This window comes from Telopea speciosissima, chromosome 5, assembly GCF_018873765.1.
Source record: "Telopea speciosissima isolate NSW1024214 ecotype Mountain lineage chromosome 5, Tspe_v1, whole genome shotgun sequence".
Taxonomy (NCBI): Eukaryota; Viridiplantae; Streptophyta; class Magnoliopsida; order Proteales; family Proteaceae; genus Telopea; species Telopea speciosissima.
Window position 1 is genome coordinate 3,222,501 of NC_057920.1, and position 25,270 is coordinate 3,247,770.

At 39.6% G+C, this 25,270-nt stretch overlaps 1 protein-coding gene across 4 annotated transcripts in view; it reads left to right on the top strand.

Annotated features, from left to right (window-relative positions):
• The window catches only part of LOC122663423 (suppressor of RPS4-RLD 1), a 95,421-nt gene that overhangs the window by 43,719 nt on the left and 26,432 nt on the right, over positions 1–25,270 (top strand). For all 4 annotated transcript variants that reach the window (XM_043859132.1, XM_043859131.1, XM_043859133.1 and 1 more), the window contains 4 exons: positions 11,949–12,155; positions 20,236–20,570; positions 21,222–21,308; positions 21,392–21,491. In XM_043859132.1, coding sequence (XP_043715067.1) covers positions 11,949–12,155; positions 20,236–20,570; positions 21,222–21,308; positions 21,392–21,491 — 729 coding nt within the window. The remainder of the gene's footprint in view (positions 1–11,948; positions 12,156–20,235; positions 20,571–21,221; positions 21,309–21,391; positions 21,492–25,270) is intronic.

A 25,270-nucleotide genomic window follows, 5' to 3' on the forward strand; every position in this document is an offset into this window, starting at 1 on the left:
TAAATAATGACAAATGTGTTTGGAAACTGAATAACCTGTCTTACTTGTGTTGGTTGAAACTGAGTTCAGGCCAAATTGAAAAAGGCATGCCCAAGCTCCATATTATTATTTTTCATATTTACTTTGAGGTCCAGAGGTAGATCAAAACTCCATCTACTTCGGAAGTCAGTGTTCATTTCTCCCCGTATGGGAGTTAACCATACCAACCCTAAAAATTGGAGTTACACCTCAAAGTCAGTACTTTTAACAAGAAATTGCTTGTTAGCTATTTCCAAAAATTTTAATTGTGAATTTCCATTTATGTAAGCTGGGAGGCATGGCTTGACTAGAGGTGCTCATTGTTGTGAAATGTTGATGCTCCTTAAATATCATATAGGGAATGTTCTTTCTTACGAAACTTATACATCTATAAGTATTATACTTAACTTGCGATGAGGATTTAACAAAGCCCTACATCAAGCACTTTATTACCAAAATTTGGTGAAAATTTTTGTGATAGCTTTTAGCTGACTTTGTTTTAAATTCTTTACAACGATGACATGGCATCAGACTCGCTCAATTTTTGTATGTTTGCCTCAGCTTGCCTCTTTTCAATAAAAGCTATTTATGCTTGATAGAGAAAATAGAAACATATCCAGTGTATTCATTCAAAAGCTGTGAAGTAGATGTGTTGCTCCAAAAGTAAATTGTTCATGTTTCCTAGTACCCCCTCCCCCCCAAAAAAAGATGTTCATGTTTCCATCCTTTCTCAAGATACTTTTTTTTTATCTTGAACAGGGTAACTAATGGTTGTCAATGTTGTTGAGTTCTATATGGTAGCCACTTCAACTTATTCTCACACTATCAAATGCTAGATCTTTATGAAAAAGTTGGGGTTTTGGATAAACTAGGGGAATGTTTCATAGTCTAAAAGTGGGTGAAGTTTTATCCCAATGGGATGTTGAAATCTCTAGAAAGGTGAAAAATCTGTGGATGGCTGGAAGAAGTTGGAATTTTGATGGAAAAATCATTCAAAGATGGAAATATTCAAAATAGAAACTTCAGGACTTGGTGGATTAGAGGATTTTGACTTTTGAGGGAGAATTTTTGGGGGATTTGAGGGAATGAAGAATAGGTTAATAGAATGATTAGGGTAGATAGCGGGTTGAACAAATTTCATCCAATCTTGATTGAATCTCCAAAAGCGGAAACCAGAACTCTTTTTGGCTATGGCTGGGTTTGAGTTATGGGTTCAGAGAATGGTGAGATAATGGTGTTTTAATTTTGATTTTATGAAACACAATGTAAACAGCAACGGTTAATGGAGGAGTTGCAGAAAAGAATTGGTAGAGGAAAAAGTACTTGGACAATCACACCTAGAGTAGGAACAACCATGGTATGTACTTTACACTCCATTTAGTTGTGAAAGTTGCAACTCGAATATTTATAACTAACTTCCTTGGACATTCTGCGACCATTAATTAATGGTCTATCAAATAATAGAATTCATGGAGTTTAGCTCCAGATAGTGGACCATGCAAACTCCGGCTTACTCACACACGCGTGGCTAGTTCCAACGTCTGACTATAGAATTAATGAGTAATCCATTAAAAAACAAAGCTTTTTAGCAAGCAAATCTCATAATTTTAAAAATAATTAAACCAAAAGGATTTGTACACGTGTGTAATCTACCATGTCCTAGTCAAGCTACCAACTGGGTCCCTCACCCTATTGATCATCCCAAGTCAATGCCCTTACGCCATTGGGTCTCCTTTCTTGAACTTTAATCCATGATCCTTATTGGTTCCCTTTTGCTCCTGCTTAATCTGATTTTACATTGTATGGCAACTACTTTAATACCTCACTATACACTGCCATAGACCTATTTTTGGACCTTTTTCTCCATGCCCCAGTAAATGCCACTTTCCTAGCTGATGGTATGACTTGGTTCATCAATCTAGAACAGGATAAAGGCTACTGTTGGAATATGTAATCCAGAATACCGTGGGGGTATTCTGGTCCCTTTGGGGTTAGTTTATTTATTATGTTATTAGGTACAGTCGGCTATGTGGGTTTTAGTCCCACATTGCCTAGTTTAGTCTTGTTGTAATTTCCTCTCTATTATAAATATAGGGGCTTACCTATCAATGATATTATTCTAAGTTATTATTTTCTCTGTTTCTCTCTTCTCGTCTCTCTCAAGTTATTGGTTACAGGTCTTACGTTTTCTACATGGTATCAAAGCTAGGCAACCAGTGACTGATTCTCTCCAAGATTTGCAGTTTTGAGAGTCGTTTCAAAGTTCTCCGATTTATGGAGAAACCCTTGTTCATAAACGAAGAAGAACTAGGGTTTCCTATAAGTTTCGTTGAAGATTGATGTATATTAATCATACTGAATTGTTGAATCTGCTATTCTATTGCTTTGCCGCCTCCTTCTTTACCAGGTTTCTTGGTTGCAAGGTTGAAGACGTTTTTTTTTCGAATTTCTCGGTTGCAAGTTCCGTCCGGTACTTTCTTTGTTTTATTTCCCGGATTTCTCGGTTTCTAGTTCATGCTATTGGTTTTCTGCCTCGATTGCACCTGTGATATGTGCCTGGTTACCGCCAATCTTCTGTTTTGATTCATTGTCTTTCCCCTCTGGTTCATGCTGGAGGTTGGTGAACCGTTACTCGAGCCCTAGGTTCTTGATGGGTTTGGTGCTGGTTCTTCCTGATTTGCTTGTTTCTCGGCATGATCTCTTGGTCGATGGGTCGCACTCTTTTCCCCACGGGTATCGTTAGTTGCAGGTCCTTCAAAGGTGATGATGGCATACTGTTGAATCTGAATCTCTGTTTGAATCCTAGTACTAACGACGACTGGGTTTCCGCCTCTGGTTGCTGGTTGTGTTTTGATTAGTATTGGATTTACAAAGGTTGAAGACGACCATGGTGTCTGTTGAGGCCCTATCCTTGTAAACAGTGTCGTTGCAGCTCTTGTTCCTTGATTTTCGTCAAAAGTGTTGCTTTCGTTTTCGGCTGGAGGTAGAACATGATTTCTATAGTTAACGTGAGTTTTGGGTTCTTTTGCTGGTTACGTGACTGTCAAGAAAACTAAGGACAGTCACATTACCTATTTTAAGTATTTTTTTCTTTTGTCCTTTATTACCCCATGTCTCCTATGTTCCCTATGTCATCCATGTCCCCATGTCACTTATGTCACCATATCCCATGCCAATCCCATAATTTATCATTTTCCATAAAAAGTTAAAAACCCTTGGTTTTATGCTTAAATTAGCTCATATCCATATTTCATGTCATTGCCTAATTTGTCCCCATACAACAATACTAATTCTTCATGTCCCATTACTTCTTTATTTACCATTGGCCCCTTGCATAATTCTGGTTATTTACGGAACTGCCATTGCTTTTTCATACATTTCCCTATTTGACTACCCAATTGACCCTTGAAAATTCTGATTTATTACCAGTTTGCCCTTTGGCTTGGATTGTATTTAAAAGTGGATTTCCACCAAATTACAGCCATGCCATCGTTTTTTCCAACACCGTTCCCTTTCAATAATTCTAATTCCCTTCATATCCTATACCTTTGGCATATACCCATAACCACTTTGGACGATAATGGTATTCTCTAATTTGCCATTTCTTCCTTTTCCATTACCCTTAGCACCTCTTGGAAAATTATGAAATATTATGTTTTTACCCTATCTCTTACATTATCTCTGTTATGTCCATGTGTACTACAAGTAAGGGGGGGATTATGTACAATACACCTACAGACATTGCAGAATGCAGAACTTGTAGGAACATTGGTGCAAAACATAGAAGATAAATTTTCTCCACCATTGCAGCCATTGGGTATCATTCGTTATTGGGTTGAGTTTGCCGTAAGGGGGAGATTGAAGTATTGAAGAGTATTGAAGATATTTGGTTGTTGCCTATTTGAGGACTTTCATTGGGTTGATACGATTTTTCCGATGCTTCGATTCAGTTTGTTTTCGCTTGTACTGCTCTAGTTATTTAACTTCAAGATTTTATGTCATTATGACAATCTGAGATTCATCACTGGATAGCTATTGAAGATCGATGAAAGCTGCCTTTTTTGGAAGACATTCCAGTCCCGGTTTGCTGATCATATCTGTCCAAGTTTTGAAGATCTATTTTTTCAAGTTCTTGAAGGTTTATTTGGGAGTTGCGTTCATATGTAAAGCTGGATTCTGCTGCACCTTAGTTTTTTTCCCATTTTGTTCAAGTTGGGCATTATTACCTCGTATGCGCCAACTTGAGGGGGAGTGTTAGCATTATTAGGAGTTCTTTTTTCTTTAGTTCAAGCTGGATCTTCTTTCTTTACTTATTTGTATAATCCAACTTGAAGGGGAGTGTTGGAATATGTAATCCAGAATATCGTGGGGGTATTCTGGTCCCTTTGGGGTTAGTTTATTTATTATGTTATTAGGTACAGTCGGCTATGTGGGTTTTAGTCTCACATCGCCTAGTTTAGGCTCGTTGTAATTTCCTCTCTATTATAAATAGAGGGGCTTATCAATGATATTATTCTAAGCTATTATTTTCTCTGTTTCTCTCTTCTCGTCTCTCTCAAGTTACTGGTTACAGGTCTTAGGTTTTCTACAGCTACTAAGGCTTAAGATTATAAGTATCTGCCATGGTTTTGGGTGAGGCTAGGTGTTGGGTTAGTGGCTATTTTTGCCAACTGAAGGAGTTACTAATTTATTTTTCCTAGTCAAGGAGCTATTCTTAAGAGTTTCAATTTTCTTTGGTTCTCTTAGGTGATCTCTTCTGGAATTTTCTTCTTGAATTCAACTGAGAGGGTGTGAGAGAAGAGCGGGGTATAATTGGCCTTTGAGTAATGGGTACAGGTGTTGGAGATTTAGCGTCTTGGATTCAGGTGAGTACAAGAGAGGAGAGACGTTTGAACTCTTGTAACACTTGTTAATCTCTTCTACTAACACCAAATGTTGACCACGTGGATGGAGGCCACTGCTGGACCACATGAAATCATTTGCATACTTCTATTGGCTTTGAGTGGTTTATAGGTTATTGTGTTTATTATTGTGGAATTCCGTGAATACGGGCTTGATCCAAGTGATCACAGCCCAGCCTTTATTTATAATATTGAAATCATATGACAAGAATTCAACTAAGCAATGTGGGACTAAAACCCATATTACAACACTCTCCGTCAAGTTGGTTCATACATATCAAACATGCCCAACTTGCTAATTATAGGAAAAAAATAACTTAGGACTAATTCCTTTGGTGAGGATATCAGCCAACTGATCACTAGACTGAATAAATGGGATACAGATTATCCCTTGTTCCAACTTTTCTTTGATAAAATGCCGGTCAATCTCAACATGTTTGGTACGATCATGTTGAACCGGATTGTGTGCAATGCTGATTGCGGACTTGCTATCATAGCAAAGTCGCATAGGAAGATCAGTAACCATCTCCAAATCTTGAAGCAGCCTCTTGAGCCAAAGAAGTTCACAAATACCCTGGGCCACAGCTTGGAACTCAGCTTCAGCACTAGATCGAGGTACAACAGCTTGCTTTTTGCTTCTCCAAGTAGTTTGGTTTCCTCCAACAAATGTGCAATACCCAGATGTGAATTTCCTATCATCAGGACTGCCAGCCCAATCTGCATTAGTGTATGCTTCTATCCGGAGGTGACTATGAGGAGAGAACAAGATTCCTTTTCCAGGAGATGACTTAAGGTAACAGAGAATTCTATACGCTGCTTCCAAGTGAGAAGAGTGAGGATCATGCATGTATTGACTGACAAGGCTTACAGCAAATGTGATATCCGGCCGAGTATGTGAGAGGTAGATCAATCGGCCAACTAACCTCTGATAACTGCCCTTGTCCACTGGGTCGCCGTCCTTACTCTTCAAATGTGTGTTGGGTTCAAGGGGGTTATCTGCTAGTTTACACCCAAGCATCCCTGTCTCGTGTAACAAATCTAAGGTATATTTCCTTTGAGAGAGAGATATGCCCTTAGCTGAATAGGCAACCTCAATCCCTAAGAAATACCTTAATCTACCCAATTCCTTGACTTAAAACTCGGTGCCCAAATAAGCCTTCAACTTCTGTATTTCCTGTGCATCACTGCTTGTGATCACTATATCATCAACATAGACAATCAGCTTTGTCACTTGTTGTCCTACCTTCTTCACAAATAACGTCTGATCAGCATTGCTCTACTTGTACCTATAAGCAATCATAGCCTTATGAAACCAGCCAAACCAAGCCCTAGGTGACTGTTTCAGACCATATAGGGCCTTCTTCAGTTTACATACCTTTCCCTGAGTTTTTGAAGAAGTAAAACCAGGAGGTATCTCCATGTAGACATCTTCTTCCAGATCTCCATGCAAGAAGGCATTCTTCACATCAAGTTGCTGGAGTTCCCAGCCTCGATTCACAGCACAAGAGATAATAACCCGTATAGTATTCATCTTTGTTACAGGAGCAAAGGTCTCTTGGTAGTCAATACCTTGGGTTTGAGTAAACCCTTTGGCAACAAGCCTCGCCTTGTATCTCTCCACTGAGCCATCAGCCTTGTGCTTCACTACAACGACCCATTTGCAACCAACAGGTCTTTTTCCAGGTGGAGGACTCACCAAATCCTAGGTCTGATTTTTTTCAAGGGCATGCATCTCTCCATTCATCGCATCCATCCATTTCTGTTCGGCTATAGCTTCCTGCCAGTTGTTAGGGAGGGAAACAGAGGATAAAGAAGCTATGAAGGCATGAAAAGCAGGAGTTAGTGAGTTATATGACACAAAGTTGGAAATAGGATGCAATGTACAACTTCTCTTTGATTTCTGAACAGCAATGGGTGAATCAAGACTGGGATCAATAGGGGGCTTACCAGAAATCTGACTAGGAGCAAGACTTGGAGCAGGAGCAGATGCCAATTGAGTAGGATCAGTGATGGTGGTCTCTTTGTATAGAGGGTTGTCCAGAGGAAAATCAGTTCCCCGAGTGTACACAATTTTTTTTTGTTGTTGTAGCTGCCCCACTTCTTGTTCTTGACTAGTAACCCCTTCTTTGAATTCAACAGAGGTATCTTCTATAGTAGGTATTTCAATGTCTAGAGGAGCAATCAGCGAGACCTCTTCACCACTTATAATCTCCCCCTGCAGAGGTTCTGGTTGTTTAAAGTAAGCTTCAAACTCCCGGAACACTACATCCATAGTGACAAACACTTTCCTGGTAGGAGGATGATAGCATTTATACCCTTTCTGGGTAGCAGAATAACCAAGAAATATGCATCGCAGTCCCTTGGGATCAAATTTTCCGTGTACATGATGATTCTTGGCAAACAGGACATAGCCAAAGATTTTGGGAGACATAACAAAGGTTGATTTCCCACAGAGCACATCCAAGGGGCAGCGACCATCCAAAACATGGGAGGGAAGCCGATTGATAAGATATGTAGCTGTAAGAACGGCATCACCCCAAAAAGCGAGGAGGAACAGCTATAGTGAACATAAGAGAATGAGCAACCTCAAGGAGATGGCGGTTCTTGCGTTCAGCCACCCCATTTTGAGCGGGAGTGTCAACGCAAGAGGTTTGGTGAATGATCCCATGGCTGTCCAAATAAGACTGAAAGGCACCGTCCATGTACTCCTTTCCATTATCGGACCTGAGAATCTTGACCTTGGCATCAAACTGTGTCTCGACCATCTTATGAAATAAAGTGAAATAGGTAAAGACGTCACTCTTACTATGCATCAAATATACCCAAGTCGTCCGACTGAAACAATCAATGAAAGAGACAAACCACCGAAATCCAGAGCTAGACAAACAACGGGCAGGGCCCCATACATCAGAATGTATCAAACCAAAAGGATGCTAGCTTCTATTGTCAGAAATGGGAAAAATGCTTCGAGTTTGCTTTGCCAAAGTGCAAGCATCATAAGAAAAATTATGTTTATTACATCTCTTCACCAACCTAGGAAATAAAGCGGACAAAACACTAAATGGGGGATGGCCCAAACGACGATGCCAATTATTTAATTCAAAGAGTGCAGAATAAAAATCAGAAGATGCAGACTGAGATGTCAAAGCTGCCTAGGAACCGTCAAACACGTACAGACCACCAACCACCTTACCACATGCAATCGTATTGCCCGTTTCCAGGTCCTAAAATAAACAATGGGTTGGAAAAAATGTTACTTTGCAGTTTAAATCCTTAGTTATGCTACTAATGGAAAGCAAATTAGTAGTAAACTTCGGAACATGTAACACAGATGAAACGGTAAGAGATGAAGAACACTGCGTGGATCCCTTTCCCGAGATAGGAGAAAGAGACCCATCAGCAACTCGAACCTTACTATGACCAGATAAAGGAAAATAAGTGGAATAAAAAGAGGAAGAACCGGTCATATGGTCGGTTGCCCCTGAGTCAATTACCCAAGAATCGGGCATGACTGAATTGCAATTCCCACCAAATGAAATACCTGTGGAAGAAGGTGTATTGGGATTAGTAGGCAGAGATAGAGCTGAGGCAGCCATGGAAGGAGATACAGATGTCGAAGAAGATGAGTCCAAACGAGTCACCATATCCCGCAAATTTTGCAAATCCTCTATAACCTGTGACAGAGAATGATCAGGCTGATCCTCAGTAGTTGCCTGATGAGCATGGGTATTATTGGACCGATTGGAACCACCCCTGCCACGGCCGCGAGTGTCTGCAAGGCGACCATGAAGTTTCCAACAACGGTCCTTTGTATGCCATTCCTTCCCATAGTAATCGCATTTAATGGGAGGGCGATCACCCGATGACCGATCAATGCTAGCAGAACGGGAAGTCCCCCCACGGGCATACTGTGACCTAGAAATAAGAGCCGATCTCTCTTGAGTAACTGGGTGAACAATGGCTGTTCGTCGGCTGTCCTCAACCGAAAGGATCGCATAGGCCTGTTCAAGAGTGGGGAGAGGTTCCTGATTCAAAATATTTGACCGGATATGATCAAACTCAATATTCAGCCTTGCCAAGAAATTAAAGACGCATAAACCATCTTCCCACTTGCGGTAGGCCGTGTCATCAACATCAGTGGTGGCAGTGAAGGTGCCCAAAAAATCCAACTGTTGCCACATCGTACACATGGTATTGTAATACTGAGAAAGTGTTAACTCCATCTGTTTGGTAGAATGAATTTTTTGACGGAGTTCATAGCATTGCGCAGCATTCCCAACTTGAGAATAAGTATCTTTAGCTGTCTTCCATATTTTCGCAGCCGAGTCAAGAAGAAGGTACCGCCCAGCAATGTCTTGGTCCATGGAATTAACCAGATATGACATGACCAAGAAATTAAAATTCATCCAGCAATTCTGTGCAGAACTAGTCTCTGTAGGCCTGACCGTGGTGCCCGTGATGTAGTCAGACAAGCCACGGGAACCAATCGCAAATAAACAGGAACGAGACCACATAAGATAATTGCTTCCATTCAACTTGATGGTGTTCACAGGAAACGGAATAAAATCACATTGCGACGAACCATCAGATCCAGAAGAAGCAGAGTTGATCTCCGAAGCGTCAGGCATGGTGGCTGGAAAAAATCGTAGAACTCAAAAAACAAGGCCTCCAAAAATAATTAAATCATACGGAGGGAAAAATAGGACCCTTGGCAGGAGTCGACTCACCACCAAGGGTGGGAAAAAAATAACGACAAGGTGAGGGAGACCCTCTCGTGAAAAAGAAAGGAAGGCAAGAAGGGGGGGGGGTGGTGGTGGAGGCGGAAGAAGGGGGGTGGCCCTAGGAGGGCTGGCGGTAGTGGCGGAAGGGGTGGGAGGGCCTGGCGGGAGAAAAGGAAGGGCCGGCGGAGGTGGCGGAGGGTGGCTGGTGGTGGTGGAGGGCTGGCGGAAGGCTGGCGGTGGTGGCGGAGGTGGAGGGGGCTGGCGGTGGTGGCTGGCCTTAGGGCAGAAACACAAAGGAGAAGAGAGAGAGAGAAAAAAAAGAGGAAAAATTTTTAATTCCCATATCCCCGGAATATTGTTGGCTCTGATGCCATGTGGAATTCCGTGAATACTGGCTTGATCCAAGTGATCATAGCCCAGCCTTTATTTATAATATTGAAATCATATGACAAGAAAACAACTAAGCAATGTGGGACTAAAACCCGTATTACAACAATTATGATGATCTTCTACTGCAACATGGCGAACATCTGGTCTCTAGTGTTGAAAAATGATCCTGTAATTGATCATTGAGTTGTAATATATTGTAATTGATCTTTTCGGTGCATGAGACATCATATTGTAACTGTAACCATAGAAATGGACCCTTACGACCTATTTATATTATGCGTGACCAATGGATGAAGCTAAATCATTGGCACCATTAAGAATAAACAAGAAAAACAAAAGATCATGGGGTTTTCCGATGGTAATATTTCTAGAAATTTGCATTTTTATGGTAATGTGGGCACATTACTGGAGACAATCTCCTTAGCTCATGAATCAGGTTTCAGCAGAAGGGCCAAAGGGCTTGGAGGTCTAATTCATCAAAAAAATGGGGTGGTTGGAGGTCTAATAGCAAATATGGGAGATTCAGGTGGAGGGGATGACTGCGGGCCACAAAGGAATGCAAATTGTAGATTAAACAAGCCACACAGAGAGAGGATTGGATTCTTTTCAAATGTGATGGTTGATCCCAGTTGGCTGATAGGTAGGTTTTAGCAATTGCGCTTCAACAAGAGTTTGTTTGACAGCCATCAAGACTTTGGATGGTTGTAAAGAGGCTGGATTTTATGTTTGTCATGTTCTGTTTTTTGTTTTCGTTGGGGGGGGGGGGGGGGTGTGTGGTTCCAACTTTTCCCAGTTGATACTCAGTATTTAATGTTTTAACAACATTGTAAGCTAATGCCAAAAGCCACTGCTATTCTGAGGGACCGTGAATGAATGACTACTTATTTAATTATGTTGGGCTTTTGTTGGTTGCCTTCAAAAAAAAAAAAAATAAGGCCAAATGTTCTCTGTGCTGGGGGCGCAGGCTGTGCCCAGACACATGGGGGTGGGCGAAATGACCACCCTGCCCCCCTGAATGGCAGGCCCATGTGTCTGGGTGCAGGCTGTGCTGCGGCACAGAGAATATCAGCCCAAAAAATAAATAGCATGGATACATGAGGCCAATTGATTTTTCTTCTACAGGTCCTTGCCAGTTGCATGTGTCCTTCAATTTGATGACCTTTTTTTCCAGTTTAATGTTCAAATTCAAGCACCATTTTTTTCCTTTCTAATTTTTTTAAAAAAAAAATCAGGTACGAATTTTATTCATGTCTTATATGGTTTGTGACATCAACATAAGTTTCTGAATTAGTAGAGTTCATAGAAATGCTAAAATTTGATGTTCAATATGGAAATGCACTAGTCTGAGTAATTTTGGTTTGAATTTAATGCTTATGTATGATTTTAATGTGTAGTTAGATGAGATTTTATTCTGTATCTCATTTCAATAGTATCTGATAAACAATTTTTTTTTTTTTAAGGTTATGAAACTCTTCTTCTTCATTAGTCTCCCTGTAGAATGAATGTCAGTAAAGAAAGTAACGTGAAATTTGTTCTTATTTCTCAGTAAATAAACAAAAAATTTAAATTATTTCCATTGGGTCCCATAGATGTCACTTTGAAAGCAAATAAGTGTATCTTGCTTAGTCAACCATAAAAACTTATGCCCTTTGGTTGGCCATGAATGTTTTGCAGTGGGCGATGCTTTAACTGGTGGCTTCTATGTCCTATGGACAAGCACATGAAAAATGCTTTGGCATAAAAAAATTTCATTTGCAAAGATTTAAGTCTAAAATAGCATTCTTACTTTTTTTTTCAAGGAAACAAATGAGGCCATCTCATTTTTGTGAAAGATGTCTCTTAGTACTATATGTTGAATTAGTTTTCATCGTGAGCATGTTGACACTTAATTGTTTGTTAATTGACTTGCTTTCTTCAGGAGTACTGGTGCAAAAGGTTGCACCCGAAATATGTGTGCGAAAAGGTTTTCAGGCAACCCCCTCTGCGAGAATCTTTGAAAAAGGGTAGGCTTAGAAAGCAAGATTTTGTTGTTACAAAACAAAAAGCTACTCTCCTACAAGCTGCAGACTCTCTTGGAAAGAAGATACAATATGATTGTCCGGGCTTCTTACCTAATAGGCGTCAGGTGATTTTATTTCAAGAATTATTATAAAAGTATGATTTTCAATGTAGTCTGTTGTTTTATTATTTTCAGAAATGAGGAAAACTACACTTATTAGACTTACGCTCTCTCCCTGTGTCTTCGTTAAATTAAATCAGATTGAGTTATAATGTCTTTTTGTTTAGTTGTATCTCACAAAGTAAAAATGATTATTAAATGAAAAATAAACTTAATAGGATAAGTGGTGGACCTTTATCTTTTTTGATCTGTTTCTCTTTTATCAATCTGTTCTGATAAATTTATTGATCTGTAATCTATAAAAAAAAAAATAACACCAATCAGCAATACTTTTTTTTTTTTGGAGGGGGGGAAGGGGAGGGTGGATGAAATAAAATAATAAGGTAGTTGGAATATGGGTATTTGGGTATTACGTGTGACATGGGTCGATCCATGATATAAGATCGACCCATGGGGTGTTATTTCTATTTTAGTCATTTTCCCTTTCCTAGTTCTATTCTAGCTCTATTTAACTAGTTAGAATTAGAGTTATATTTGGGCTGTGATACTGTTCACATGAACAGTGTGGTGAACAGTGTTTCCCTTTGTAATCTTTTTTATTATTATTATTATAAATAGAGAGCTTGACTGATCTCATTGATCAATCAAGCCATTCACTAATTTCTACATGGTATCAGAGCCTAAACTCGATATCTGAGAAATTAATTCTGCTCTCCTCCATCGTCTCCCTCCACAATTGATCTCTCCTAGATCAACTAACCCATTACCCTAAAACTCTAAATCAACCGAGACCCTCCTTCTCTCTTCCCTTCTCTCGTTTCCATTATTTCATGGGGGCAGTACTTTGAGGTGATCTAAATATGATCTAGTACTTGCCCTAGAGTTTACCTCCTTTACTTTATCCTATTTTATGATCTCCATGCACAGTGAGATCCATGTTTGAAGACTGAAGCATTGCAGATTTTTTTTAGATGACCTGCAGATTTATTTTTCTCGAAGATTGAAGACCTGCAGATTTATTTCTCTCGAAGACCTGCAGTATTTTTTTCTCCATGTTTGAAGACTGAAGCACTGCAGAATTTTATTTAGAAGACCTACAGATGTTTTAAGACCTGAAAATTTTTTTCTCGAGACCTGCAGAATTTTTTTTTCGAGACCTGCAAATCCATATTGTGTGAAGATCTGCAGACTCCTTTCCTCCTTTTTTTTTTGAAGACCTGCAGCAGCTTTTTTGTTGAAGATCTGCAGATTTTTTTTTGCAGGAGTGCAGTATTTTTTTTTTGAAGCCCTGCAAATTTTTTTCTCTATCCAAGTGAAGCTGGTACATTACAAGACAAGTGGAGTTCCAGCAACTCTCTTGTTATGGCTTTTCTTCTCAGTGCAATGACTCCATCCATTGCCCGTGGCTATACACTACTTGATTCCATAGTTGTCACGGCGGTTAGGCGAGCCAAGGCGGTGGAGAGGGCCAAAGTTTAAGGCGACACCAACTAGGCGAACAAGGCATCCAAGGCGCCCGCCTAGGCGACCAAGGCGCCCAAGTCGACCAAGGCGCCTGGACGCCGCCTTGACAACTATGCAGTTGATTCAGCCACAAAAATTTGGAAAGCTGCTAACGGTACCTATTCCGAGGTAGGGAATGATGCACAAGTTTATGATATTCAAAGGAAACTCCATGCAACCAAACAGGGTGAACTTACTTTATCTGAATACTACTGTGAACTCCGTAGCCTGTGGCAAGAGCTTGACTATTATGATAACTTTCAGCTTGATTGTCCTTTTGATATTACCAAATTTCAGCTTAGGGAGGATAAATTCAGAGTATACACTTTCTTGACTGGCCTTAATGTGGAATATGATCAGCTTCGGTCTCAAGTTCTGAGTCGTTCACCTTTTCCCACTTTGGAGCAAGCCTACTCTATGATACAGTTGGAAGATACTCGTCGTTCCACCATGTTACCAACTACACAGCCAGAGGGATCAGCTTTAATTTCTTCTAAAGGTGGCTCTTCTAGTACTAGTACACGTTCCTCGTCTGAGAAGGAACCTCTTAAATGTACTCATTGTGGAAAGGAACGCCATACTGTGAATTTTTGCTGGAAGTTACATGGTCGGCCATTTGACTCTTCTGATGGTCGTAGTGGTGGTCGTGGTCGAGGCCGTGGCCGTGGTCGTGGTGATCGTGGTGGCACACAGGCCCATCTTTCTGAAGCTACTGAAACAGCCCCTACTACCACACTTTCTGCAGAGGAACTTGCTGCCTTTCGTCGTATTATGACTACCTTCGCCTCTTCATCTACACCTGCCTCTATCTCGACTGTGGTTCCCTCTTCTGAATCGAACCTTGTTTTCTCCAAACCAGGTATTTCTTTTGCTGGTCATTGTGCTTCGGCATTATCTCATCCTTGGATAATCGATTCCGGAGCCACTGACCACATGACTGGTCAATTCAATTTATTTTTTTGTTATTCTCCCTGTTCAGGCAAAGATAAAATTAAAATAGCCGATGGTTCTCTTTCCTCTGTCTCAGGGAAGGGAGCCATCCATTGGTCTCCTTCTTTATCTTTGTCCTCTGTTTTACATGTTCCTAAGTTAACTTCTAATTTGCTTTCTATCAGTAGTTTGACATCTGATCTCAATTGCAAAGCTATTTTTTATCCTTCACATTGTGTCTTTCAGGACTTGGGGACAGGGAGAACGATTGGAACTGGTAAAATGCATGGTGGTCTCTACTTGCTTGACGATGATCTTATCTCTCATCTTTGTTGCTATGTCTCGGCCAGGCTCTTACCGCTACTTCATGAACATCATTTATCTCGAATTGCACCGATGGCATCGTCGACTGGGCCATCCACCTTTAGGAACCTTAGCTAAGATTTTTCCTGTTTTATTTCAGCATTGTAACCCTCACTCTTTATTATGTGAGGCTTGTGTTTTTGCAAAACAAACTCGTTCTGTTTATTCTAGTTCAAATAAAAGATGTTCTAAGCCTTTTTCTATGATTCATTCTGATGTCTGGGGTCCCTCACGTACCTCTTCTATTTCTGGCTTTAAGTGGTTTGTCACCTTTATTGATTGCCACACACGCACCACTTGGGTTTACTTAATGCGACACAAGAGTGAAGTTTTTTCCTGTTTTAAAGTCTTTTATAGCATGGTTCAAACTCAGTTTCAAGCTACCATTCAAACTCTCAGGAGTGACAATGGTCGTGAATATTTAGATGGAGCCTTTCAATTATTTCTTGCTACTCAGGGTATTATTCATCAAACCAGTTGCGTTGACACTCCACCCCAAAATGGAGTGGCTGAACGCAAAAATATACATCTTCTTGATGTAGCTCGCTCTATTAGTTTGAAATGCATGTTCCTTCTCATTTCTGGGGGGAGGCTGTTTTAACAGCTGCTTATCTTATCAATAGGATGCCCTCTCGGGTACTTGACTATAAATCTCCTCTTGCTCTTTTGAAGGGGTCTTCTACTTATATTATTCCTCCCAAAATTTTTGGGTGTGTTTGTTTTGTTCGAAACCATTATGCCCATGGCAAACTTGATCCCCGCGGTCTCCGCTGTATTTTCATTGGTTATTCTCCCACCCAAAAGGGGTATAAATGTTATCATCCTACATCTCGTCATGTTTTTATTTCCATGGATGTCGTTTTTCATGAGGCCGTGGCTTTCTTTCCATCTTCGGCACCTCTTCAGGGGGAGTCCATTCCTACTCTAGAAGAAGTGCCGATTCCCATTCCTCCTCTACATGAACTTATTGATGACTATCATGTACCTTTAGATAATGATGTTCAAGGGGAGCAGCAGGTACAGCCAGTGAAAGATTTCACACAGTAGTATTATCGAAAGAAAAAAGGGCAACAACAACCCACCACTGCAGCATTACCAGACCAAGAGTTGTCCTCTGACCTAGGATCGAATGACACCTCCTCTGGTAATATTTCTAATCCTTTAGATGCTGCTACTTCTCCTATTACTTCTGATCCATCACTTGATCTACCCATTGCTCTTAGAAAGGGAAAAAGGTCTTGTACGCAACATCCAATATCACAGGTTGTTTCGTATGAATCTTTATCCCCATCATTTCATGCTTTTGCTTCCTCTTTATCCTCTGTTTCCATACCACAGACTTGGCAGGAGGCATTTGCAGATACTAGGTGGAAGGAGGCTATGATCGAAGAAATGCTAGCTCTAAAGAAGAGTGGTACATGGGATCTTGTCACACTTCCACCACAAAAGAAGACTGTTGGCTACAAGTGGGTCTTTGTAATTAAACAAAAAGCTGATGGAACTGTTGATCGTTTTAAAGCAAGGCTGGTTGCTCGCGGATTTACTCAGACATATGGGATAGATTATTTGGAGACTTTTGCACCTGTTGCCAAAATGAACACTATCAGGGTAATTCTCTCTTGTCTGTGAACTTAGGATGGAGTCTACGATGAGCTTGATGTTAAAAATGCCTTCCTCCATGGTGAATTAGAGGAAGAGGTATATATGGATGTCCCTCCTGGGTTCTCATCTGCTGCAACTCATGGCAAGGTTTGTAAACTTAAGCGTGTGTTGTATGGTCTGAAACAATCACCACGTGCATGGTTTGGTCGTTTTCAGACAGCGATGTTGACATTTGGTTATAAACAAAGCAATGCAGATCACACTTTATTTATCAAGACATCGGGCAGCATTATTACTCTCCTCCTAGTATATGTCGATGATATAATTGTAACTGGAAATAACCCTGCTGAAATTTCCAAGTTGAAGAATTATTTGGCCAAGGAATTTGAGATTAAGAATGTAGGCATACTTCGCTATTTTCTAGGGATTGAAGTGGCCCATTCTTCTCAAGGGCTGTTCTTATCTCAACGCAAGTATACTCTAGATCTTCTTTCTGAAACTAGCATGTTAGGCTGTTCTCTTGTGGATACTCCCATTGAGGCAAATGCTCGTTTCCGAGACACTGATGGTGAACCAGTGGACAAAGGGAGATATCAGAGGCTAGTTGGGCGACTAATTTATTTATCTCACACTAGGCCTGATATTGCCTATGCTGTGAGTCTTATCAGTCAATTTATGCATGATCCCCGATCTAATCATCTGGAAGCAGTATTCAGGATTTTGAGATACTTGAAGTCGGCTCCTGGTAAAGGAGTATTATTCTCTCGTCATGATCATCTACAGATTGAGGCCTACATTGACTCAGATTGGGCTGGTTCCCATGATCGAAAATCCACCACAGGTTATTGTACATTTGTGGGTGGAAATTGTGTTACATGGCGCAGCAAGAAGCAAACAGTGGTGGCCCGTTCTAGTGCAGAGGCTGAATTTAGAGCTATGGCTCTTGGTATTTGTGAACTATTGTGGCTCAAGACTTTGTTACAAGATTTGAGTATTCCTATTACTCTGCTTATGCGACTCTACTGCGATAGTAAATCAGCAATAAGCATTGCCCATAATCCAGTGCAGCATGATAGGACGAAACATATTGAAATTGATCGTCATTTTATCAAGGAGAATCTGGATAATGGGACGGTTTGTGTTCCTTATGTGCAATCTGGGGAACAGTTGGCTGATGTGTTCACCAAAGGCTTAAGTGGAAAAGTTTTTCAACCTCTAGTGTGCAAGTTGGGCATGACTGATATCTACGCACCAACTTGAGGGGGAGTGTTGGAATATGGGTATTTGGGTATTACGTTTGACATGGATCGATCCATGATATAAGATCGACCCATGGGGTGTTATTTCTATTTTAGTCATTTTCCCTTTCCTACTTCTATTCTAGCTCTATTTAACTAGTTAGAATTAGAGTTATATTTGGGCTGTGACACTGTTCACGTGAACAGTGTCGTAAACAGTGTTTCCCTTTGTAATCTCTTTTATTATTATTATTATAAATAGAGAGCTTGACTGATCTCATTGATCAATCAAGCCATTCACTAATTTCTACAAAGGTGTTTGTGCTTTGAATGTTTAACCTTGTGGGTTGGTTATTGAAAAAAAAAGGGGGGAAATAAAAACTATTGGTTGTTAAATTAATGTCATTAATCTGTTATTTGAGTATTATATTTAAATCTCTCGATACCATACTAACTGTACAAATTGCTGACTAGCCGCTTGAAAGTTCTTAAGAATTTCATTGATGGTAGCAACTAGCAACTGGCAGAAGTGTCCGATCTCTTGTAGGCTGCAGTGATATCATCATAGGTAGTGAAGCCCCAAATTTTGGATTTCATTTACAATGTGCACCCATGTTGAACCTTAACAGAAAATTTTAATTTACTCTGTGTACTGATATTGAACCTTAACCGAAATTTAAAATTTGCAAGGTGTAGATTAATCTTTGTATTGGTGAACAACGTGTTAACAAGAAGGCCATTCAATGCAGAAAGAGACTAATGGGATGGCTGACATTTTAGCTGGATATTTTATGCCTTTTCAGTTACCATCTTTGATGTAACCATGTGGCCTTTTTATTATACGAAAGCAGTTGAGTTTATGAGATCAAAGCAGGTTCATTATGTTAAAATAGGACGTGCATTTGGTATTGTTCTGGATTCCTTTCTATTTTTTGTAGCAAGCACAAGACTTAAGTGTTCGGAACCATAAGAGAAGTTCAAAGCTTGATACCACATAATTATGGCCTTGTGGGCCCCCCCCCTCTCTTTAGTTTCATGTAACAGTGTATTCAAATACTAAAGTGTGAGTCATGAGAACATTTTTTATTTTATTTACTTCTATTTCTACATATACATACATTGAGTATTAAAGTGTAAAGAAGATATGGCGATACAAATATAAAGCAATATACTGATTCATAAGGGTTCAAGTGTAAAAACTAATGGCTTTAAAGTTAGATTTCGTATTTGGTGGGGCACATTTGGGGGTTGGGCCCCATTGAGTAGTAAATTAGTGAAGACCAATGACATGGTAAGCTTTTCACCCACATCCTATTCTTCTTCACTTTCTAACAACCCAGGAAGCTTTCTGCCTCCCTCCCTTTCATCTTCTCGTCCATTTCATTCATTTTTGGCTTAGGGTTTAGCCTGATGACTGAATTCTCCTTTCTAGATAATGACCTAATCAAGTTGCCACGCTCTCTTCCTTCTTTAACTATTCGATTTGCAGAAAAGATATTGGCCATTTTCAGATTTTCTTCTTTTTTCTTTTTAGTGGATATGATGTGCACGAGCCGTATGCATCATGTTGGGGGTACGATGTCTTGTATTCCATCGCTTGCATAAGTGGGCTGATTCTAAAGGGCCGTTAAGAAGCTGAGGGCCTGAGGCCTGGAGGAAATTTTTTTAGGGCTACTTGGGTATTTCGGTGAATTACCTGTATATTTGTAGTGAAGGTTCTTTCTCTGAAATCAATCTAAGAGCGGTGTGAGGACGAGTGGCTGTAACCCTGTTCTCCATTGACAGTGATGTAGATCTCATCTCATCATGGACGTAGGCAACCTTACCGAACCAAGTAAATCCTTGTGTGCATTGTGTGATTGTTTGTTTGCGATTTCCATTCTTTTCTGCATCGTTTTAGGTTCACGTTTTTCTACACGTCAGTAATCAAGCGTGTATGTGCCATTGGGCCATGCATGTTTGATTAGGTTTGCACCCCATCAATGTGTTGATTCTTGATGTGTGCACTCCATATGCATGCAGCTAAGCCTGGGGGGCTCTTTTTGAACACCCCACCCTGTGGCATGCTCCAAGGCTTATGCCTTTAAAAGCAATGGTCCAACAATTATGAAGTGTATAAATTGACCAATCACCAATGCTTGTACATTCCTACTTAGTTTACCTAGTTCACTGGTAGACATCCATGCTACATAAAAACTGTTAAATATATTGGCGTTGAGCATGGTTCTCTGAGTTGAATTATAGAAGTTTTCTTTGTTTCTTTTTTAGGTGTGGGGGAGCTTTCCTTTTATGCATTCCTTCTATCCACTCTACTGCAACTAGTAACAAATATTCAGCTAGTTTCACCAACAGCTTCCCCATGATATTCTTTATTCATGTTTGCAGCTATTATTGTTTCAACTGATCTTGTATTTGCATCTGTCTGTCTCTTTAAAACTTATGTTTTCCAGCATCGTATGGCGGGATTAGCTGCTATTGAAATTGCCCAGAAGGTCTCAAAGGCTTGGCGTTCTCTGCAAGCAGAATGGAAACACTCAAGTAAGAGGGCAGCAAAAATTGGCAAGACAGTTAGGAAAAAGGAAAAGGCCTATGTGCTAAGCCAGAACAGAGGGGGTGTTGGTTGTAGTACCAGCAGTACTTCAGAAACTTCAACTTCATGTGGTAGTAATGATGACAGAGGTTTGAGCCGTTCTATGATGTCATGGCAAGATATTTATTCATTGGCTGTTAAATGGAGGCAGATATCAGAACCTTGTGATCCAGTTGTGTGGGTTAACAAGCTGAGGTAATCTTTCAGTCTTTGTTGTTTCTACTTATACTTGATTTTCTGGTGTATTGTCATTATGTTGCGACTTGGTCTTGCAGATGTTTTGGGTTTGGTAATTTAGACAGTTTTTTTGTCATAATATTTTATTGGCTTTTTATTTGATCCAACACCTCTCCATTAGTACCATACAGTATTTGTACCCTGAAAAGTAGATTATATTTTTCCAAAGGATGTGGCCTTTGTACCTACATGTTATAATAATGCCCCAGGCTTAAGCTTTCAAAGTGATGGAAAACAAAGAATATCTTTTACATATCCATCCAGTTTGCCAACTTTTTGTGAAATGATAGAAAGGAAAACATCTTTGTATGTAAATACAAAGAGATGAAGGATGGTCGGATTCTATTTGTGCTATATCTGAAATGAATCTTATCTATTCCTATCCTTAACTTCCCATTTATCTTCATGCTCATTTTTCTTATATTAGAAAGAATCTGGCTACTAATGGCCCCATTTTATAAGGTGCTGCATAGCATTTCGAGTTTTAATCTTGTACTTTTTCTCCCTTATCTATCCTTAAGAATTTTAAACTCTCAACTCTTGATGTTGTCACGTCTTGGGAATGTTATATTTTTTATAATGTTGCAGTGTTTCTTTCTGTTAACCCAGTGAAGAGTTCAATACTGGATTTGGGTCTCACACTCCAATGGTTCTTGGACAAGCAAAAGTCGTCCGTTACTTTCCAAATTATCAAAGGTATAAACCTTTTATCACTTCATTTTATAACAATTGCTGAAAGTCTTGTGAAAAGATCCTTTAATATTTGTTAATGGCTGCAGAACGATGAGCGTTGCAAAAACAGTCGCCAAGGAAACTATGTACGTAAACAACAAGACGGATGATGTTATCGATCTATCCAAAGATGGGAGGTTAGAAAAGGTGAGTTTCAGTCAATCTTCATTCTTATTTTTTATTCTTTTCCTGGGGGCAGGGGGAAATAAATGTTACTGTTACAACCATTTATCCTAAAAGCTCGAGCTGTTAGGTAAGGGCTACAACAATATATCAACACACAAGACACAACAACACCCCCACATGTGCAGCATCCACCCCCCCCCCCCCCCAAAAAAAAAAAAAAAAAGGCACAGACACATACATGGCTCTGAACGTGACACTAGCACGTGGTGGCGCAATCACGTAGCACCAAGGGGCACAGCACATAACACAAAATCCTCGCACTTCCGCTTATTCTAAAAGCTCAAGCTTTTAATTAAGGGCTACAAACAATGTATATCAACACACAACAGTTACCGATATTTTTTATGTTATTGATCTTTCCAAAGATGGGATGTTACTTGTTTTTCCATTGACTTCTTGTTTTCTTCTCAGGAATTGTAACTTTTATGTATTTATCTTGTTAAAAAAATTCATATTCATTTACTTTTGCTAGTTGCATTTTATGGAAGGTTAAATTTGATTTCTGTGTGCACCTATGTTGACATGGATTGAGGAATGACCTCTTCAACTTGGGAACTTACATGGGTCCATGTCCATAATTAGGACATATTTCTGATAATAAGATTACAAGGACCATGAATGGGTCCCACCTTGAGGATTTCATATGCATAATAATATCAGATTGGTTAGATTACTTTCATCTTATCTCTGCAAATTATTCTTTTTAAAATGTTTGCAGTTCTTTCGAAATTTTGTGACTGTTAAATAAATACAGAAAATATTATGAGGTAGGAATGGATTATCTATTCTGATAAATACAGAGATATTACAAGTTGATGATTGTCTATTCCGGCTGCTTTGTAGTTTTCTTAATGTTTTGAATGTTAACCATCAAATATTTCCTCCATCAATAATTATTCTTTTCAGCTGACTTTATGCAGTCATCGTTGACGTTTGATATTGCCATGCCCACTCGTCACTTATAGTTCATGAAACTTGAAGAATCACACATGTTTTGCTTTTCCACAATTGTGACATTATAAAATAGATGATAGATTCTTGCTGAAGTTGTGCAATGCATACCATGATAAGTACAAATATTGTAGATTTACATATGTAGTGTTAAAAAGAAATAAAGGAAAGTCTGTTTGGCTTACAAATTTTAACATTCAAATAAATTTGTGTACATCATTACATCTAATAGTGGAAGTGGACGTATACTGAAGTATAACATGGAATAGTGTACTCTGTTTCAAATGATATAATTCATAGTTATCAAATCATTGCCTAGGTGATTCTTGAACCTCCTAGGTGACCCGTTACCATATTGTTCAAAGTGCCCGACAGCAAATAGGGGTGAAAGGGGAAGAACAGGGGAAATGGAGACGAAAACCAGAGAGAATGGGAAAATAAGAAGAAAAATGGGGAAAAGAAGCAGTAGCAGCTGCCCTCCCACCAGAAAGGTGCCAATGGCAGGCCACTGCTGTCACTGTCCACCGCAGAGGAAGAAGAAGAAGAAGCACTGGCAGCGGCAGCCAGATCTGTTGCTGGTAATGCAACAGCCATTGCCCCTGCAACCAATTTTGCAGAAATATAACTGTAAAGAAATACATTGCCCCCTCATATTACTAGTAAAAGAAATACAATTTGGATTTTACGTTTAAGCCCTCTCAAAGTTACATCTTAAAGGAAAAAATATTTTATTTTAAAACCCCTTTAGTATTTGCCTGCCTAGGTGCCCGTCTAAGCGATAGGGCACCTGGCCCCTGCCTAGGTTTGCCTTGGCGCCATGACAATTATGATATAATTTATAAAAAAACCCTTAGTGAGGTTTCTTTTTTGTTAGAAACCCTTGCTCCCAGTCAAACTTCAGGGCTTGTTTAGCTTTGATTTATTGGCTGCAACAGATAGATTTTTGTTTCCTGTGGTGGAAACTGGCTCAAGTCTCAAAATTCTCTCCTCTCCTATCAAACAACCTCATGCTCCCATTGACCTTAATTTTAGTGCTCCAACTGCTTCGACTCCCTATGCTGTGATGGTGATCAATAAATTTCCGTTCTCGAATGGTAATTTTACCCTAGGACGAGTAGGGTAGTTTATAATGATTCATATCTAATCATCCCAAGCTGTTTCTATGAGGATTGAGGATGCTTTTTTTTCAGTTATCCTTCTATGCCACTGAAGGGAAACAGTTTCCCACTGATCTCAAGTGAGCAATCATTACTTAGCTTTAGTGATTTGCATTGAAAACTAAAAGTTCTACTAAGCTTCTTATGGTTCTTCCCCCCGATAAAATTTAGTTTGATTATCATCACTTTGGCTTTTCTACAGTCAATGTTCTACTTTCTACTGTTTCGTTTCCTTTGCTGCAATCAAAATTCAAAATGCTGTTTGAAGTTTCTGAATTACAAGTGCCAATCCGAGTTTCAACCAAGTAGTACCAATCTCAAAGGTTTTCTGAAGTTAAGACTACAATGACGAAGTTTGTGTGTTTTACTGTTTTGATTGTTTGATTTGCAGAATATCCAAAAGTCAATCACATGAAATGGAACTATTGACATGGTTATAATTACAGAAACAATTGCTAGGGATGCTTAGGGGAAAAAAATAGTATGGTCGATGAATACAATTGGTTATTATATGTAGGGAGTGGGGCTTCTAATGGGCACGTTTGGGGAGGTTATCCAGGCTGGTACCTGGTTCTGCCATGTGGCGAGTGAGATGGGGTTGAAAGTTTAATGACATGCTGGCCAAGTGGGCAAACAAAGTATTGAAACTTCAGTACTACAGGAGGGTTCACGCCAATACATGGATGGCTGAAAAATACAAGGAAGATGCCAACACATGGGATATTATATGATTGACTTTGAGTCTAAAATTTGACACATGGCCAGTTGACACCATTGCCTTGATATCTGTTAAGTAAACATCAGTAAAAACAGAGGCTTGAATCAACCTCAATATAGGATAGAAGACCCTTTCCAGTAGGGCCAATAATGCACTGAAACCTCGGATCAAATTGATAATCAGATGAAGCATCATATAGAATATCTATTCTGCCAGGAAAAGAGCCATAAGCAGAGGGTACCACAGGCTTGAAAACAGCAGGCAATTTTCATAAAAATTGATAAAATAACACCATGGAATAACTGTAGTTAGTAATCTCTTTCATGTAGACAGCATATACAAGGGAAACCCTAGTTTATTCCATGTAATCAACAACTCGGGTTTCATAAGATAGATAGGGCAGCATAGGTTGCTGCAAACCAAGAGGGAAGATCCCTAGAAGACTATCAAAACAAGGATTGAAGAAAGGAGCTGATCAATTAGGCTCTGATACCATGCAATAATACCAAAGCTTAGAAGATCAGCAATAAAGAGGAGGAGAAGAGAAGAGAGAAGAAACCCTGAGAGAGAGACTGAGAGTCTCGGTTAGACTGTATATCTAACCAAGACCTCCTACATTGCTTGTATAAACTATTGAATGTAGTGTAATTACAGTAAAGGAAATGACTTAGATAAACTAGTTACAACACTACCCATAACTCACTACATACTACCAAATATACCCTTAGAATAATGGTAATTCCTAATAACACTCAACATAAGTCACATTACACTTAACAATATCTGAGGTTGGAATTGCCACACTCCAGATTTTCCACTCTAGGAAAACTTTGGTAATATAGGTATTGTTAGATAAGAGGACAAAATTTTGTTTATGATGAAGGCCTTTACATTAATGTGGTAGAAAAATTGGT